The 20430-nt window shown below is 46.2% G+C and overlaps 1 protein-coding gene across 1 annotated transcript in view; it reads right to left on the reverse strand.

Moving 5' to 3' along the window:
* The window catches only part of map2k6 (mitogen-activated protein kinase kinase 6), a 67032-nt gene that overhangs the window by 26954 nt on the left and 19648 nt on the right, over positions 1–20430 (reverse strand). Inside the window, exons 2-4 of the mRNA XM_078401890.1 lie at positions 16816–16882; positions 6611–6659; positions 2095–2208 (exon numbers count right to left, since the gene is read on the reverse strand). Of these exons, the coding sequence (XP_078258016.1) occupies positions 2095–2208; positions 6611–6659; positions 16816–16882 (230 nt within the window). The remainder of the gene's footprint in view (positions 1–2094; positions 2209–6610; positions 6660–16815; positions 16883–20430) is intronic.

Genomic DNA, 20430 nt, shown 5'->3' on the forward strand with positions numbered 1-20430 from the left:
CCTCTCATCCTTCTAAATTCCAGTGTATACAAGCCTCGAAAGAAGTGAAACGTTAACTAACGTTTCAAAGTTAAACATTAATTAACATTAATTAACCATTAATTGCTAATTAATCCACAATTAATTAGTAATGTAATTAGTTAATTAAATGTTAATTAAACATTAATGAGAGAAACGTCAAAAAAAAATTAAATTAAATTAACATTAAAAAAATGTTAATTTAACGTTAATAAACGTTAAAAGGCAATGTAACTTCCCTTTAGTGTGCAGGGAATGGGAAAGTTGGATAGCATTGAATTTTAAGAATACGGGGTAGGCCATTTAGAACAGAGATGAGGAAAAACGTTTTCACTCAGAGAGTTGTAAATCTGTGGCGTTCTCTGCCTCAGAAGGCAGTGGAGGCCGATTCTCTGGATGCTTCATGAGAGAGTTAGATACTCTTCTTGATAGCAGAGTATGGGGAGAGGGCAGGAACGGGATACTGATTGTTGATGATCAGCCATGATCACATTGAATGGTGGTGCTGGCTCGAAGGGCCAAATGGCCTCCTCCTGCACCTATTGTCTTTTGTCTATAATTAAGGAGAATGGTTGATTGATTGGGAATGGTTGGAGTGGACTCAGAGGGCCGAAGGGCCCATTTCCATGCTGAGTCTCTAAACTAAACTAAACTATATAAGCTGATCAAAGAAGCTTTATGCACTTTGCAAACAGAGGAATTTTAAGACATTTTATGACAATAAAATAATTGTAAGTACAAACGTCAACTTTGGAGAAGTAAAATGTAATCCAACTAAAGAGAAGGCGTTCCTTCCCCCAATTTTATATGAGCCTCTTAAGTCAAAGGTTATCAGAAAAATTAGCTCGGTGACTGCATATCTGACATAATTTCCACACAGACCAGTTATCTTAAATTAGAATTACAGGCTGCAGCCTGTCCCCATTTGCAACAAGCTGGTTGTTTATTGAATTACCTCTGCCTTCTATAAATAACACTTTTATGGCCTGCCACTTTTAAGACAAATTTGGGAATGGAATGTGAAAAATTGGTCTTGTGATCACCGAGGGAACAGAGAGAGAGAGAGAGAGAGAGAGAGAGAGAGAGAGAGAGAGAGAGAGAGAGAGAGAGAGAGAGGATTTAACGAAAAATACAGCAAAAGGGAAAAGACCGACGAAGTGTACCTGGGGAGAAGTACAGACGGACAAACAACAACCAGAAGGCAAACTTATTTCCGTATCAGATGGCAAGGAGACGACACTCAGATTAGCACTTGAACTGAGCAAACCAGTGCAACACAGCCATCACTGCACAACCAAAACATTGTGGGTCAGGAGAACAGTCTGTTAGCGTTTGCTAAACATGCGCGATTCTGAACAACACTTCACCAGGGAGCACATCACGTCCCCCTCTCTATCCCAAGCACATGGTACCGGGAACAAATTTCAACCTCACATGCTGACTGTTTCGTTTGGTTTAGAGGTACAGCGGGGAAACAGGCCCAGCGGCCCACCGAGTCTGCGCCGACCAGCGATCCCCGCATGCTAACGCTATCCTACGCACGCTAGGGACAAATAACAATTTTTACCGAAGCCAATTAACCTACAGGCCTAGTCAATCTAATACATATTTACATCCTACTGCACTTATATTGCTTAACATTTGCTAAACTTATTACATGTTACACCCGACCGCACTTTATATTTAATTACATTATTTCTTTTATTTAAAAAAAAAAAAATTTAATTTAAAAACGGCACTACCGATGCATTTGCAATATGTTAGCTCTCATTGCTGTGCAATGACTTGCTGTCTTGATTGCACTGTACACTGCCTTGACCGTATGGTAATTGTTTTGTCTATATTGTATTAGAGGTCAGTTTGTTTAATTCAGTAGATTAGGGTTAGCTTGTTATGGATAAAGGTTTATCCTTTGTACTGTCTGCTGTGTGTGATTGCATTGTCTGGACTGCTTTAATTTTGTTGTACTTTGTGTAGTTACAATAAAGGTTTTTTACATTTACATTTTTTTTTTTTGATGGGCCGAACGGCCTAATTCTGCTCCTAGAATTCATGGATGTATTAAGGCAGCCCTACCTTAACAGCCATCAGCATGTCGCTGGGCGTGTGCCGCATCTTCTCCACCACGCCGTACGCGCCACGTCCCAGCTCCGACAGCGGCTCAAGGTCATCTGCCTTCACCTCGAAGTTCTAGGGAAGCAAAGTTTCGTTTAGTTTAGACACAAACAGCTGGAGTCACTCAGAGGGACAAGGCAGCATCTCTGGAGAGTAGGAATGGGTGACGTTTCACATCTAGGCCTTTAGTTTAGTTTAGTTTAGAGATACACCAGGGAAGCAGGCCCTTCGGCCCACCAAGTCCACGCTGACCCATTCAATTAGTTCCACGTCATCCCACTCCCTACACACTAGGGGGCAATGTAGAGTGTACAAAGGCCAATGAACCTACAGAACTATCACTGGCTTGGATGAAGTGGTAGTTAGTTCCACTGACTAGTGATGTGGCTCTCCTGAGAGACACAGCGTGGAAACAGGCCCTGCAGCTCATCGAGTCCGCGCTGACCACCGATCACCCCAAATACTACAAAATTTTACAATTTTACCGATGCCAAACCTGTATGTCTTTGGAGTGTAGGAGGAAACCGGAGCACAGTGTGAAGTTTGCTATACTGAGACCCGTGGCCAAATTCACGGACCACTGCTGCCACCTCTGGGCCAACCATCTCCACTGCAGGTGGTATCGTCAAGTCCGTCATCGATGCGTTCCTGTCATTTCCACGTGCAAACAGAACATTCTTCCCACAACTGAGCTGCCTCTTCGATTCATAGAGTGATACAGCATGGAAACAGGCCCTTCAGCCCAACTTGCCCGCACCAGCCAACATGCCCCATCTACACGCGTGGCGCAGCGGTAGAGTTGCTGCCTTACAGCGAATGCAGCGCCGGAGACTCGGGTTCGATCCTGACTACGGTCGCCGTCTGTACGGAGTTTGTACGTTCTCCCCGTGACCTGCATGGGTTTTCTCCGAGATCTTCGGTTTCCTCCCACACTCCAAAGATGTACAGGTATGTAGGTTAATTGGCTAGGCAAATGTAAAATAAAATTGTCCCTAGTGTGTGTAGGATAGTGTTAATGTGCGGGGATCGCTGGGCGGCGCGGACCCAGTGGGCCGAAGGGCCTGTTTCCACGCTGTATCTCTAAATCTAAATGAGTCCCACCTGCCTGCGTTCGGCCCCTATCCCTCTAAACCTGTCCTATCCATGTGCCTGTCTAATTGTTTCTTAAACGTTGCGATTGTACCTGCCTCAACTACCTCCTCCGGCAGCTACTTTCATACACCCACCACCCTTTGTGTGTAAAGTGGTGGAGTTGCTGCCTTACAGCACTAGAGACCCGGGTTCGATCCTGACTACACATGCTGCTGTCTTTTCTCCAGAGATGCTGCCTGACCCGCTGAGTTACTCCAGCTCTTTGGTTCTATCTTCGGTTTAAACCAGCCTCTGCAGTTCCTTCCTACACGCTTGTAATCCTGAGGAATGGCCTAGTCAGTTCAAAGCCCAACAAGGCAGCTAGGGAATTTAGTTATTCAGATAACTAAATAAGTTCCATGTGGACTAAAATGTCAATAGTGGTAATTCTGGTGGAAAATCTTAAAGGTGATCACAATGGGATTTTACAAAGAAGAACTTCCAATCCTAAAGGGTTTATTGAAACATGGAACTGCAAGTGCTGGTCGACCAAGGAAAGACACAAAATGCTGGAGTAACTCAGCCGGTCAGGCAGCATCTCTGGAGAATGTAGATAGGAGACATAGAACGTAATTGTGAAGCCAGAGGAAGGAATGCAGGAAAAGGGGGAGGACAGAAATAGGTGGGAGCCGAGATGTGACACAGACAGGGGAAGGGAGATGGGGAGAAAGAGAAGAGGGCCGAGGTGGAGACAGGACAGGAGAAGAGGGAGGGCTGAAAGAAGTTACCTAAAATGGGAGAATTCAAAGTTTATCTTTGGTCGTCTTGTTTTACCGTGAGCTATAGAGAGATAGTGAGATAGAGATAGAGAGATGCTCCAAACGTTTCTAAGCATCCTTGTACCAATGTTGACATGGACTCTAACATGATTGATTGATTAATTGAAAGATACAGCATGGAAACAAGCCCTTTGAACGACTGAGTCCACACCTACCATCGATCTTTCATTCACTAATTTTACCTCATCCCAATTTTGCAACCGTTGGGCTAATTTGCAGCCAGAAGCCAATTAACCTACAAACCCGCACGTCTTTGAGACGTGGGAGGAATTCAGAGCAGCCGGGAGATACCCACACGGTCACAGGTGGAACATGCAAACTCCACACAGACAGCACCCGTAGTCAGGATTGAACCCAGGCACTGTGAGGCAGCAACTCTACCGCTGCGCCACCGTGCCGCCCCATTGTATCTCCAAACTAAACTAAACTGATATGAGTGAGCGCAGCGGTATTGCTGCCTCACGGCGCCAGAGTTCAATCCTGACTACGGGTGCTGTCTGTGCAGAATTTGTACGTTCTCCCCGTGACCTGCGTGGGTTTTCCCCGGATGCTCTGGTTTCCTCCCACACTCCAAAGACAAACAGGTTTGTAGGTTAATTGGATGGGTTTGTACACTTGGTATAAGTGTAAATTGTCCCGAATGTGTGTACTATGGTGTCAATGTGCAAGGATCGCTGGTCGGTGCGGACTCGGTGGGCCGAAGGGCCTGTTTCTGCGATGTATCTCTAATATAAATATATATATATATATAAATAAATGAAAGCAAAATATACACTGTTCAGGCAGACAACTATTGGAATTTCGACAGAGAATAGTGACGCATTGCCCTCAAGTGGTGACAACAGGCATAGCAACAGAAACAACTACACAGAGTGCAGATGAACGATAACACTGCCACTTGAAAAGTTAAATTCTAGTCTCACAATGCAGGAGAACAAAGTTCACGATGTCAACCAGCCTTCGCAAGATGCAGTACGGAAACAGACTCTTCACCCAACAGCTGTCCATACGGAGTCTGTACGCTCTCCCTGACACCTGTGTGGGATTTTTCCGGGTGTTCCGGTTTCCTCGTACGTTCTAAAGACGTGCAGGAGGGAACTGCAGATGCTGGTTTACACCAAGGAGGGACACAAATGCTGGAGTAATTCAGCAGATCAGGCAGCATCTCTGGAGAAAAGGAATAGGTGACGTTTCGCGTCGAGACCATTCTTTAGACTGGAAGAAGACTTTGCTCTGACACGCTGAGTTATTCCAATAGCTTGAAGGTATTTATTCACAAAATGCTGGAGTAACTCAGCAGGTCAGGCAGCATCCCAGGAGAGAAGGAATGGGCGACGTTTCGGGTCGACCATTCCTTCTCTCCTGAGATGCTGCCTGACCAGCTGGGTTACTCCAGCATTTTGTGAATAAACACCTTCGATTTGTTCCAGCATCTGCAGTTATTTTCTTATATTCCAATAGCTTGTTCATTTCTAAACCAACATTATTCATCAACCAATTTCTGCTTCAAATTCTTCCACAGGCCTTCGTCACAGACAAGTACTGAGGTACTGCAAAAGTTTCAACCTGGACAAATTCCATAGAATAATTGACCTGGTTAAATATCGCAAATCGACATTGAGCTGAAATCCCTCACTGGGATGGCACAGCGGTGGAATTGCTGCCTTACAGCGCCAGAGACCCGGGTTTGATCCTGACTACAGGGGCTGTCAGAACAGAGTTTGTACCTTCTCTCCCCATGACCTGCGTGGGTTTTCTCCGGGTGCTCCAGTTTCCTCCTACACTCCAAAGACCTAAAGGTTTGCAGGTTCATTCAAGTCAAGTCAATTTTATTTGTATAGCACATTTAAAAACAACCCACGTTGACCAAAGTGCTGTACATCTGATTAGGTTCCAATGGAAAAAAATGAAACATACAGTAGCATGCAAACAGTTCACAGCGCCTCCTCAATGAGCCTCAAACGCTAGGGAGTAGAAATAGGTTTTGAGCCTGGACTTAAAGGAGTCGATGGAGGGGGCAGTTCTGATGGGGAGAGGGATGCTGTTCCACAGTCTAGGAGCTGCAACCGCAAAAGCGCGGTCACCCCTGAGCTTAAGCCTAGTCCTTGGAACAACTGTAAATCGTCCACAGTGTGTGTAGGATAATGTAAGTGAATGGGGATCGCTGGTCGGCGTGGACTCGGTGGGCCGAAGGGCATGTTTCCACACTGTATATCTAAACTTTACTAATCCAAGAAGTTTTGTCAAAAATCCAAAATAGGTGGTATTCCTTAAACATTTTGCTGATACATAGTCCTCAAAATACTAATTTGTTGGCCTGTGCGATGATCCTGGTCTTAATAGGTGGAGCTTTGCCACAGAAGGCTGTGGAGGCCAAGTCAATGGATGTTTTCAAGGCAGAGATAGACAGATTCTTGATTAGTACGGGTGTCAGGGGTTATGGGGAGAAGGCAGGTGAATGGGGTTGAGAGGGAAAGATAGATCAGCCATGATTGAATGGTGTAGTAGACTTGAGGGGCCAGATGGCCTAGTTCTGTTCCAATAACTGAGAGCAGAGTGAATCTTACCTTTTCACCGATGGCAATGCAGGCCTTAGAGTCCAGGTCCCTGGGAGGGCTGCAGAGAGAATAAACAAAATGGTTTCAGCTGCAGTGTTTCCCAATCACTAACAAGATCAATTTAAAGAATGGTTGGCGTCACGTTAGCACAGCTGGTAGAGTTGCTGCCTCACAGCGCCAGAGGCCCGGATTGGATCCTGAACTTGGACGCTGTCTGTGTGGTTTGCACATTCTCCCTGTGACCTCGTGGGTTTCCTGCAGGTGCTCTGGTTTCCCAGTTATCACGGGCTTAGATGAAATGGTAGTCACGTCCACCAACTAGTGACATGGCTCTCCTGAGAGATACAGCCTGGAAACAGGCCCTTCGGCCCACGCTGACTCATTCAACAAGTTCCACGTTGTGCCACTCCCTGCACACTAGGGGGCAATTTACAGACTAGGGGCCAATTAACCTCCAAACCTGCACATCTTTGGGATGTGGGAGGAAACCGGAGCACCCGGAGGAAACCCACGCGGTTACAGGGAGAACGTGCAAACTCCACACAGACTGCACCGGAAGTCAGTATCGAACCCAGGTCTCTGGCGCTGTGAGGCAGCAGCTCCACCAGCTGTGCCATCCAGTGCCCTGATATGAAGTTCCAAAAGAGTGTCAGCATAGAACCTGGTACAGTACCGCAAAGTTCAGTTCAGCACACAATATCCATGCCAAACATAATGCCAAAGTAAACCAATCTCCTTCACCCGCACGTGATCCATATCCCACCATTCCTTGCAAAACCAGGTGACAGAGTCCACAAAACCCTAAAACAAGGGTCTTATTCCAGTTACAAAAGTTTTAAAGTAAACATTATTTGGTGTTGCAGCGGGAGAGCTGCTGCCTCACAACGCTAACAACACCGGGATCGATCCCAACTACGGGCGCCGTCTGTACGGAGTTTGTACGTTCTCCCCGTGACCTGCGTGGGTTTTCTCCGAGATCTTCGGTTTCCTCCCACACTCCAAAGACGGACAGGTTTGTAGGTTAATTGGCTTGGCATAAATGTAAATTGTCCCTCGTGTGTGTAGGATAGAGTTAATGTGCGAGGATCGCTGGCTGGTGCGGACTCGGTGGGCCGAAGGGCCTGTTCCCATGCTGTGTCTCTAAACTAAACTAAAGAAAGAAAGACATTTTAAAATATATAACCAGGGGCCACAGTTTAAGAATAAGGGGTAGGCCATTTAGAACTGAGATGAGGAAAAACTTTTTCAGTCAGAGAGTTGTGAATCTGTGGAATTCTCTGCCTCAGAAGGCAGTGGAGGCCAATTCTCTGAATGCATTCAAGAGAGAGCTAGATAGAGCTCTTAAGGATAGCGGAGTCAGGGGGTGTGGGGAGAGGGCAGGAACGGGGTACTGATTGAGAATGATCAGCCATGATCACATTGAATGGCGGTGCTGGCTCGAAGGGCCGAATGGCCTCCTCCTGCACCTATTGTCTATTGTCTATTGTCTAATTCAATGTGATACAAAGAGCAGACGAAGACTGGAATCAAATGCTTGGCACTTTTATAATGAATATAACGTTTATATATTATATAATTAATTATTTTATAATTAGTATAACTTTTATATCCTCTCATGAAGCCAAACCAGGACTTATTTATGTTTTTAATTTTGAAAATAAAATGCATGTTCCCTAGCTTTATGATGTGCAACATAGCACAGGACGAGGGCTTTGAACCCACGTACCAGCTCCTGACAAAGAAATCTTATCAGTCCCAATCTGCAGAGTTATTTCAAATTCCTGTCCAATTCCCTTCGGAAGGCAAAGACTGGTTCTACTTCTACCAGCCTTACAGTCTGCAATTCAGTGTCTATTGGTAATCTCAGAGTTAATAACATCGTGCACGGTGGCGCAGCGGTAGAGCTGCTGCCTGACAGCGCCAGAGACCCGGGTTTGATCCTGGCTAGGGGTGCTTCGTCTGTATGGAGTTTGTACGTTCTCCCCGTGACCGCGTCTGGTTTCTCCGAGTGCTCCGGATTCCTCCCACGCTCCAAAGACGTGCGGGTTTGTAGGTTCATTGGCTTCAGTAAAAATTGTAAATCGTCCCTAGGGTGTAGTGATTGTTCTAGTGTACGGGGATCGCTGGTCGGCGCGGACTCGGTGGGCTGAAGGGCCTGCTTCCGCACTGTATCTCTAAACAAAACTAAACTAAACCCCCTGGTATCTTATGCCCCAAAACGTTCACTCCATACCCTCAAACCCTTTGTTAAAGGGTCGAAGAAGGAGAAGATGATGGGATCAGCTGTGTGAATTGCCACTTTCCCACAGAGGAAGAATGTACATGGGGAGCAGGGCAAACATACCATTCATTTTTCAGATGTGATTTATTTCCCAGACACACAGGATGCCTGGACCCGTTCCAGGAACAAAAACCATCTCGCTGCCACAACTAAATAGATGTCAGTTTTCAAATTCCTCCAAAAACAGACTTCAACCAAGTGTCCTTAGTTAGGAGCATTCGGTCTCTTTCAAAACACGGCTCAATCATTTTCTTATTACATTACTAGAGACTGCCATTGAAATCTTTTGGGTAGAGTTGCTGCCTTGCAGCACTAGAGACCCGCTTTCGATCCCGACCTCGGGTGCTGTCTGTGTGGAGTTTGCACGTTCTCCCTGCGACCGTGCAGGGAGCGGGGTACTGATTGTGGATGTTCAGCCATGATCACATTGAATGGCGGTGCTAGCTCGAAGGGCCGAATGGCCTACTCCTGCACCTATTGTCTATTGACCTGCATGGGTTTTCTCCGAGATCTTCAGTTTCCTCCCACATTCCAAAGATGTACAGGTTTGCAGGTTAATTGGCTTGCTAAATGTAAAAATCGTCCCTAGTGGGTATAGGATAGTGTTACTGTGCGGGGATAACTGGTCGACGCGGACCCGGTGGGCCGAAGGGCCTATTTCCGCGCTATATATCTAAACTAAATAAGAGTCTGAATAGGTTGCATCTTTTATCGTTATAGAGGATACAGCGTGGAAACAGGCCCTTTGGCCCAACTTTTCCACACCGGCCAACATGTCCCAGCTACAATAGTCCCACCAGCCCACATTTGGTCCATATCCCTCCAAACCTGTCCTATCCATGTAGCTGCCTAACTGTTTCTTAAACGTTGGAATAGTCCCAGCCTCAACTATCTCCTCTGGCAGCTTGCTCCATACACCCACCACCCTTTGTGTGGAAAACGTTACCCCTCAGATTCCTATTAAATCGTTTCCCCTTCACCGTAAACCTATGCCCTCTGGTCCTCGATTCCCCAACTCTGGGCAGGAGATTCTGCGCACCTACCGATCTATTCCTCTCATGATTTTATACACCTCAAATTTATACACCTTTATTCTTGGAAGCTGTGCGGTTCATGTTCATTAGAGATCGAAGCAGAACTAGGCCATTCGGCCCATCGAAACTGCTCCGCCGTTCAATCCTGGGTGACCTATCTTTCTCCCTCCAATTTTCTTCAAGGTAGTTTTCTAGGCTTTTCATATTTAAATACAACCAGACCTGTGTTGAACAATCTTCAGGCCCAATTTATATTGAATACATACAAGCAGTGTTCTATTTATAAACGCATAATAAACTATTTATTTTACAATTACATAATTTAAGAGTACAGAAGTAACTTTCTAGTGATATTCAACAGCAGGAAGGCTTGGGAGGAATTAAGCAGCGGTAGAGCTACTGCCTTACAATGCCAGAGACGTGTGTGTGTGTGTGTGTGTGTGTGTGTGTGTGTGTGTGTGTGTGTGTGTGTGTGTGTGTGTGTGTGTGTGTGTGTTTTTGTGTGTGTGTGTGTGTGTGTGTGTGTGTGTGTGTGTGTGTGTGTGTGTGTGTGTGTGTGTGTTTGTGTTTACATCTCTGCATTGGTGTGGAGTTTGTACGTTCTCCCCGGGGCCTGCGTGGGTCTTCTCCGGGTGCTCCGGTTTCCCCCCACACTCCAAAGGCATGCAGGTCTGTCAGTTAATTGGCTTCTGTAAAATAACCCCCGGTCGGGATAACATAGCACTGGTGTACGGGCGATCGCTGGTCACGGGCACGGGCACGGACTCTGTCAGCCAAGGGGCCTTGTTTCCACCCTGCACTTCTAAAGCTAAAAATACTAAATCTAAATTGTGAAATCGTTAAGTCAATAATTACTTTTTTTAAATGTACAATAAGAACCCAAGCCCAGAGCCCAAAATAATTCAAGCTGAAAAACATGACATCCTTGCTACCCCATGCTGGTCAATACCACCATCCAATCTTTCGTCCTCTCATCATCAGCTCCCCTGATCTCCCCGACTCCTACCATCTCTACCCCCTGCCTTTGAACCCCACTCCACCCTCAGCCCGCCTCCCACTCCCTGCAGTTCCTACGGGTCCGCACTAACCAAGTCAAGTCAAGTCAATTTTATTTGTATAGCACAGTTAAAAACAACCCACGTTGACCAAAGTGCTGTACATCAGTTCAGGTACTAAGAAACGAACATACAGTGGCACACAAACATAACAGCACATACATAAACAGTTCACAGCGTCCCCTCAGAGGGCCTCAAACGCTAGGGAGTAGATGTTACATATGCTACATATTCATTGTAGCAGTCCCAACCTCCTGCACTACTTTGTATCAGGCACACTCACCACACACACACACACACTGTGATTAGGTATGTAAGCACTTTTCAGTATCACTACGCCACACAGGCAAGGAGCTGAATAAAGGAGTAAATTAAGGCAACTGAAACAACCTGAATTGTGTCGTTATTATCAGGACATCAAACCCGAAGACACAACATGGTGGCAGCGGTGACTTTCGAGTAAAAACCCGCGCTATTGTGAATCGCTATTGTGAATTAGGAACAGCGGCTGCAGAGAAATTGATTTTTTTTGTGCACCCGCCTAACAACACAAGATGGCGGCCTCCACAGCAGCAATGAGCCTCCACCCTACGATGAACTGGGACGCCGATGATGTGGTGGAGGCGTTCAAGAAATTCAAACAAAAGAGCCAGCTGGCATTTAAAAGCTTCCTGAAAGGAACTGCAGATGAAGAGAAGGTCAGTTATATTTTACTATGGCTCGGGGAGAAGGGTCTAGACATTTTTAACAGTTGGAGCTTAACAGAGCCTGACTGCAATAATCCGGGAATAGTCCTTGAAAGGTTTGCGAACCATATGGAGCCCAAATCAAACCACAGAATCCATCGGTATGAGTTCCAAGGGCTAAGACAAGACCCACAAGAAACAACCGACACTTTCCTTTCGAGACTAAGGAACGTGGCCAAGAAATGCAGATTTGGTGATGAAGATGACAGAATTGTCGACCAGCTAATATGGGGGTGCGCCCACCAAGAGGTCCAAAAGTCCCTAATAGGGAAAGACACCCTCAACCTAAAAGACGCCGTAGATGCTGCCAGAGCTTTCGAAGCCACAAGGAAACAAATGTCCTCCCTCTGCCTTCAAGTTGGCTCATCTCAGAGCAGCACCAGAGTGAATATAGACGCTCTCTCAAAACGTGACCCTGGCTCCACCTTAAAGGCTCCAAAGCAGACATTTTCTAGGCATGCAAACAAACAAGCAAGCCAAAGAAGCTGCTGGAACTGCGGTACAGAGCATGCATTTGATGATCGCAGGGCGTGCCCAGCATACGGGACTACCTGCAACTCATGTGGGAGGCCTAACCACTGGAAGAAAATGTGTAGGTCAACAAAATCATACAGCACCAAGCCAAAGCAGCAATGGTCAAAGAACGATAGAAATACGAGAAGGAAACAAATACACGCACACGTCCAACAGGAAGAGGAGATAACCTCAGATACCTCTGAGGAAGAATTCCTTTCCGTTGGGACCATTGACGTCCACGAAATGGGAAACAGCAAAACACATAGCAACAGAGAGGAAGCATATACTATAATACAACTACAGAAAAAAGTGGGAAAGAAAAGAACAACGATTAATCTAAGGCTCAAAATTGATACTGGAGCCCAGAGCAATATCTTACCAGTCAATCTTTACGGAAAGATATTCCCTGAACACATGACAAAAGATGGCAGCGTCAGGAAAGGAATCCTTGGAAGTAGCGATGTAGTCCTAGCTGCATACGGAGGTTCCATAATCCCACAGCTAGGCAAAATAATCATAGCAGGAACATACAAAGGGAAAGAAGTGAAATGCCCCTTCTTCATCACTAAATCGAAAGGACCTGCTATTCTCGGCCTGAACACGTGCCAAAGACTGAAGATTGTGTCAATCAACTATGAAATCAAGACAAACTCCTGCAGAATTGACAGAAACATACCCATCAAAAACCGGCCGCCCATCAGGAACAAAGAAGAATTGATGGACATGTACCCAGAGTGTTTTGACGATACCGTTGGTTGTTTTGAGGAATACGAATACCATATCACAGTAGACCCCAGTGTGAAGCCAGTGATCCACCCACCCCGCCGTGTTCCCCTTGAACTGAAAGAGAGGCTAAGGGAACAACTAAACGAAATGGAAGAAAAGGGCATCATCACAGCAATAACTAAACCAACTGATTGGGTAAATTCAATTGTTATCAAAGAAAAGCCAAACGGAAAACTAAGGATATGCCTTGATCCCAGGGATCTGAACAATGCATTGAAGCGCGACCATTATCCAACTCCAACCCTTGAAGAGATCACACCCGCACTAGCCGGTTCCAAGGTGTTCAGCAAGCTGGATGCTAGCAATGGATATTGGAACGTCAAAATAGACCGGAAGTCATCAATGCTCACCACTTTCAACACGCCATTTGGCAGATTCAGATTCAACAGGCTCCCATTCGGGCTGAAGGTGAGTCAAGATGTCTTCCAGCGGAAAATAGATGAAACATACAAAGGCTGTAAAGGGGCAATCGGGATAGCAGATGATATCCAAGTATACGGCAGAGATGAAAACACGCATGATTACAACCTCCATGAGGCTATGGAAAAAACTCGAAGAGCCGGCATAAAGCTCAATGCAGACAAATGCATAATCAAAGAAAGGGAGTGCAAATTCTTTGGACTGATTTACTCTGCAGAAGGAGTGAAACCGGACCCTACAAAAGTGGATGCTATCAACCACATGGAGGAACCCAAAGACAAGAAACAGTTAAGAAGTTTCCTAGGGCTCATACAATACATGGGAGTCTTCATACCTAAGCTTGCTAATCATACAGCAAATCTCCGTGAATTGATGAAAGACGACGCTGAATTTGATTGGTGTGCTTCACATAGCCAAGATTTTGGGAAATTAAAACAACTCATCAGCAAAGAAACGATCCTGCAGTACTATGACAGACAGAAACCTGTAACACTCCAAGTTGATGCCTCCATGAGAGGAGTTGGAGCAGTACTGATACAAAATGGCCGACCTATTGCGTATGCATCCAAAGCACTCACTCCTACAGAATCAAGGTACGCAAACATAGAGAGAGAACTCTTAGCAGTAGTCTATGGCTGCGAGAAATTTCACACTTACCTATATGGAAGGTATTTCGACATCGAAACAGACCACCGCCCTCTAGAACAAATCGGAAAAAAAAACCTCACCAAAGCACCAGCCAGACTACAGAGACTATTACTGAGGCTACAGAGCTACGACTACAACATCAGATACAAGCCAGGAAAAGACCTGCTGCTAGCTGACGCCCTATCCAGACTATCAACACATGACAAACAAGAGATGGAAGGGCTGAGCATAAAGATCCACCACATTGTGAGTGTGACAAGCGTGAAGCTGGAACAGATTAAAGAGGAAACAGCCAGAGATGAAGAACTCCAGCTCCTCACCCAAATGGTAATACAGGGGTGGCCAGAAAAGAGACAACAAGTTCAGCCTATCCTCCGCGAATACTGGACCATCCGTGATGATATTTCGGTAGAGAATGGAGTCCTGCTGGCCGGATCACGAATCATCATACCCAAGTCCATGAAAAAAGAAATCCTCGAAAAGATCCACCAAGGACACTTAGGAATGGAAAAGTGCAGACTCCGTGCTAAATCCGCTGTGTACTGGATAGGCATGTACAAGGACATAGAAAAGCTGGTATCTACATGCCACATATGCCAAAAAATACAGGAATTCACAACAGAAGGAGGAAATGACACCCAGTGATATCCCAAGCCGGCCATGGCAAACCATCGGAGCAGACCTGTTCACAGAGAACCAGCAATGGTATTTGATTATGGCCTGCTACTACTCCAAATTCCCATTTGTGAGAAACATAAAGGACTTGAAAGCTAAAACAATTGTGTCAATTGTTAGAGGGTTGTTTGCAGAGCAAGGAATACCTGAGCAGATCGTATGTGACAATGGAACCCAATTCACATCTCGGGAATTCAGAGAGCTGGCCACCGAATACGGGTTCAAAATCACAACATCTTCACCACATTACCCAAAGGGCCATGGGTTTATTGAAAGGCAAGTACAGACAGCCAAGAAAATACTAATAAAATGCCGAGAGGCAAAGGAGGATCCAAACCTGGCACTATTATCCTTACGGGCAACTCCACTAAAGGCTGACATGAAGTCTCCTGCAGAAATGCTAAATGGCAGGAAATACAAAACCACCCTGCCAAGCAAAATCCAACCCCCTATCGACCAAGAAGAAACAAGGGCAAAATTGGCAGCTGCCCAGGAGGAGGGGCTGAAACAATACAACAAAAAATGCACAGTACTTGCCTGAACTATTTCAAGGCCAAAACGTACATGCTCAGGATCCAATAACAAAGAAATGGACCCCAGCACAAATCACCAGTAGGGCTGGAACCCCAAAATCATATATCATAGAGACAGAACCGGGCAGGCAGTTGAGACGAAACAGAATTCACATCCGCCCGACACCTGAAATGTCAACACCTGCAACTTCAAAGACAACACCAGCAACTCCTAGGACACCACCCACAGCAACAGCAACACCTGCCATTGATGACAACACATTCTCACAAACTGCTACCAGTGAGTTATATAGTCAACCAGCACCAACCAATGGCCAGGAAACGACTCAACAAGTCACCAATACATCGAGTGCAACACTGCAGGCAACAACCAGATCTACTAGATCCAGGAGCAACATCTTACCCCCAGCGCGTTATCGCTAGCACTGGAAGGGACAAGTCACAAGTCACGCCAAGACATGACTCTTGACTGGCTACGCACTACCTGAAAGAAAACAAGCTGCCATTATATATTTTGTTGTGTAGTATAGTAGAAAGCAGAATGCCATGAATGTGGGCAGAATAATCCCACGGTATCTGCTACAGGATTGCCACCCTCGCTCTGGAAATCCTCTAGTGTCACTAACTTTTATTCTTTTCTTTTGAGAAGGGGGGATGTTACATATGCTACATATTCATTGTAGCAGTCCCAACCTCCTGCACTACTTTGTATCAGGCACACTCACCACACACACACACACACTGTGATTAGGTATGTAAGCACTTTTCAGTATCACTACGCCACACAGGCAAGGAGCTGAATAAAGGAGTAAATTAAGGCAACTGAAACAACCTGAATTGTGTCGTTATTATCAGGACATCAAACCCGAAGACACAACAGTAGAAATAGGTTTTGAGCCTGGACTTGAAGGAGTCGATGGAGGGGGCAGTTCTGATGGGGAGAGGGATGCTGTTCCACAGTCTATTAGCTGCATCCGCAAAAGCGCGGTCAACCCGAGCTTAAGCTTAACCAGAGTTCCTTCATGTTCCCCAGAAAATCCCACGCTCATGTTCATAAATCACAGGGGCAGAATTAGGCCATTCGGCCCATTGAGTCTACTCCGCAATTCAATCACGGCTGATCTATCATTCCTTCCCAACCCCATTCTCCGGCCTTCTCCCCACAACCCCCCGGCACATTGTGCAAGAAGGAACTACCAATGCTGGTTTACATCGAAGATAGATTCGAGACGCTGGAGTAACTCAGCGAGTCAGGCTGCATCTCTGGAGAATTGGAATAGGTGACGTTTCAGGTCGGGTCGGGTCGATCAGTCTGAAGAAGGGTCTCGACCCGAAACGTCACCTATTCCTTTTCTCCAAAAAAGCTGCCTGGCAGCTTTTCACTGTACCTCGCTCGGTACACGTGACAATAAACTAAAGCAAACTCTGCACGCACTCCATGATGATTTGAATCTCGGCAGGACAGTCTGGAAGAGAACAACCCTCGTCCCCGCCCCCGCTGTGATGAGTTGGTTACTTACGTGGGACTCTCCTGCTGTTGCTCAAAGACAGCCTTTGACAGTTTCAGCCCACGATTCTTTTTCTTACCTGCAGAGACACAAGCGACAGAAGTGTATAAGTGTTGAGATGTATAAAATCGTGAGAGGAATAGATTGGGTAGATGCACAGATTATATATAATGAGGTTCTATAAGGCGCTGGTCAGGCCGCATTTGTGAGTACAGTGAGCAAATCTGGCTCTGGAGAGGGTCCAGAGGAGGTTTACAAGAATGAGTGGGTTAGCTTATGATCAGCGTTTGTCGGCAATGGGCCTATACTCGCTGGAGTTTAGAAGGTTGAGGGGGGGGACCTCACTGAAACTTACAGAATAATGAAAGGCTTGGATAGAGTGGATGTGGAAAGGGATGTTTCACCCGTGGGAAAGTCTCGGGCCAGAGATCATAGCCTCAGAATTAAAGGGTGCTCTTTTAGAAAGGAGGAGAGGAGAGGCTTCTTTAGTCAGTGGTAGTTAATCTGTGGAACTCATTGCCACAGAGGATTGTGGAGGCCAAGTCTGTGGATATTTTTAAAGGCAGAGAAGCACAAATTCTTGATTAGAACGGGTGTCAAGGGTTATGGGGAGAAGGCAGGAAAATGGGAGGCAGAGATCAGCCATGATTAAATGGCGGAGTGGACTCAATGGGCCGAATGGCCTAATTCTACTCCTATAACGTGAGCTTGTGAAGGCATTGAGTTACTGCCTCGTATATTTGCTCCTCCCAAGGCCCCGTGAGCCAGAACAGACCAGGCCCAGTGCCCGTAACCGGCACTCGTTAAGTATAAATGGGAATGCTCCGCAACTTCCCCTGGTCTGTGATCGCGAGGGTTTACTGTATTTGCCTCCTCAAAGTTGATTTCCCTCAAACAGAGGAGGCCAACTTTGCACAATTTACCTCAGTCAATAAAACATTGGTAATTAACTTCAGTTTAGTTCAGTTGTAGAGATAGAGTGGAACCAGGCCCTTCGGCCCACCGAGTCCATACTGACCAGCGATCCGCTGACATTAACACCATCCTACACTGGGGACAATGTTTACATTTACACCAAGGCGATTAACCCACAAACCTGTACGTCTTTGGAGTGTGGGAGGAAACCGAAGTTCTCGGAGTAAACCCACGCAGGTCACGGGAAGAACGTACAAACTCCGTACAGACAGCACCCGCAGCCAGGATCGAACCCGGGTCTCCGGCGCAAAGGCAGCAACTCCACCGCTGCGCCGCCGTGACGCCCGTTAACTATCCATAATTTGCTCATATTTCTGAGAATAGGGGCAGCACGGTTTTAAAACTTGGCTTACTCACTAACTTATTAGATTACTAGATATTGCCATTGAAATCTTTTGGGTGGCACGGTGGCGCAGCGGTAGAGTTGCTACCACACAGCGCCAGAGACCCGGGTTCGATCCTGACTACGGGTGCCGTCTGTACCGCGTTTGCACTTCCTCTCCGTGTCCTGCCTGACTTTTCTCCGGGTGCTCCAGTTTCCTCCCACACTCCAAAGACGTACAGGTTTGTAAGTTAATTGGCTTGGTATAATTGTACATTGTCCCTAGTGCGTGTAGGATAGTGTTGATGTGCGGGGATCGCTGGTCGGCGCGGACTCGGTGGGTTTCCACCCTGTACCTCTCAGCTAAACTTAAATGCTTTACACTGAATGTGGCTGCAACTAAACATTACAATTAAAAAAATCATTTGACCTTCCAAGCTATCTGACCGCGCTTCCTATTGTTGAGGTAGTTTCGGAAGTAGGTCACAGTTTAAGACAATACCATAAAGCACTCGGAGTTATCTGTCCTCACATTTTTGCCTCAATTACCTTGCAAGAACACCTCAGGTAATGATTGAAGCTCTGCCAGGCCCTTCTGCAGTGCCATGCGGAAGTCTATCTGCAGCACAGCGTTGACACAGTGAAACACTCGGTCACTACACTCTACTGCAACATCCAGTGAAATACCATCACTCTCTTGTATGGAACAAGCTGCCAGAGAAGGGCACTGAGGCAGGGACTATCCCAACGTTTAAGAAACAGTTAGGCATATGGATAGGACAGGTTTGGGGGGAAATGGGCCAAGCGCAGGCAGGTGGGATTGGTATAGCTGGGACATGTTGGCCAGTGTGGGCACGTTGGATCGAAGGGCCTGTTTCCATGCAGTATCACTCTAGGACTATACTCCACTGTACTCCAAAGACGTACAGGTATGTAGGTTAATTGGCTGGGTAAATGTTTTTAAAAAATTGTCCCTAGTGTGTGTAGGATAGTGTTAATAGTGTTAGTGTGCGGGGATCGCTGGGCGGCGCGGACTTGGTGGGCCGAAAAGGCCTGTTTCCGCGCTGTATATATATGATATGATATGATATGATATGATATGACTATGACTATTCCCCACAGTAAGGGACACGCTAGTGGGCAGGTTGCTCTTGCAGAAGGGCAATGGCTTGATTGCAAGATGCTCGCAAGATAGGGGAGGTGGAACGAGACCTGGGTGTGCTTGTACAGCAGTCACTGAAAGTAAGTTTGTAGGTTCAGCAGACAGTGAGGAAAGCTAATGGCACGCTGGCCTTCATTGCGAGAGGATTTGAGTTTAGGAGCAAGGAGGTCCTACTGGAGTTGTACAGGGCCCTGGAGTATTGTGTGCAATTTTGGTCTCCTATTTTGAGGAAGGACATTATTGCTATTGAGGGAGTGCAGTGTAGGTTCACCAGGTTAATTCCCGGGATGGCGGGACTAAGATATGATGAAAGAATGGGTCGACTGGGCTTGTATTCATTGGAATTTAGACGGATGAGAGGGGATCTTATAGAAACATTCAAAATTCTTAAAGGATTGGACAGGTTAGATGCAGGAAAAATGTTCCAGATGTTGGGGAAGTCCAGAACCAGAGGTCACAGTTTAAGAATAAGGGGTAGGCCATTTAGGACTGAGATGAGGAAAACCTTCTTCACCCAGAGAGTTGTGAATCTGTGGAATTCTCTGCCACAGAAGGCAGTGGAGGCCGATTCACTGGATGTTTTCAAGAGAGAGTTAGATTTAGCTCTTTGGGCTAAAGGAATCAAGGGATATGAGGAAAAAGCAGGAACGGGGTACTGATTTTGGATGATCAGCCATGAACATATTGAATGGTGGTGCTGGCTCGAAGGGCCTACTCCTGCACCTATTTTTCTATGTTTCTAAGATTGCATTTTTAGTCTTTAGCTTTGAGGAATGGCATCCTTACATTGGAAGACGTACAGAGGAGGTTCAGCAAGTTGATTCTTGTGACAAACGGGTTGAATAAAGATTGAGCCCACGCTTATTGGAGTTCAGAAGAATGAGAGGGAACAGAAGTAGGAGCAGAAGTAGGCCCTTCGGCCCATCAAGTTTACTCCGCCATTCAATCGTGGCTGATCTATCTTTCCCTCTCAAACCCATTCTCCTGCCTACCCCCCCCAACTTGTGAGTGGGTGTGAGGAGAAGGCAGAGGAATGGGGATGAGAGGGGAAAATAGATCAGCCACAATTGAATGGTGGAGTAAACGATGGGCGAAATGGCCTCATTCTGCTCCTAGAACATGAACTTACGAATCTTTATTCAACCTCTTTGTCCCAAGAATAAACCTG

This window comes from Rhinoraja longicauda, chromosome 6, assembly GCF_053455715.1.
Source record: "Rhinoraja longicauda isolate Sanriku21f chromosome 6, sRhiLon1.1, whole genome shotgun sequence".
NCBI lineage: Eukaryota > Metazoa > Chordata > Chondrichthyes > Rajiformes > Arhynchobatidae > Rhinoraja > Rhinoraja longicauda.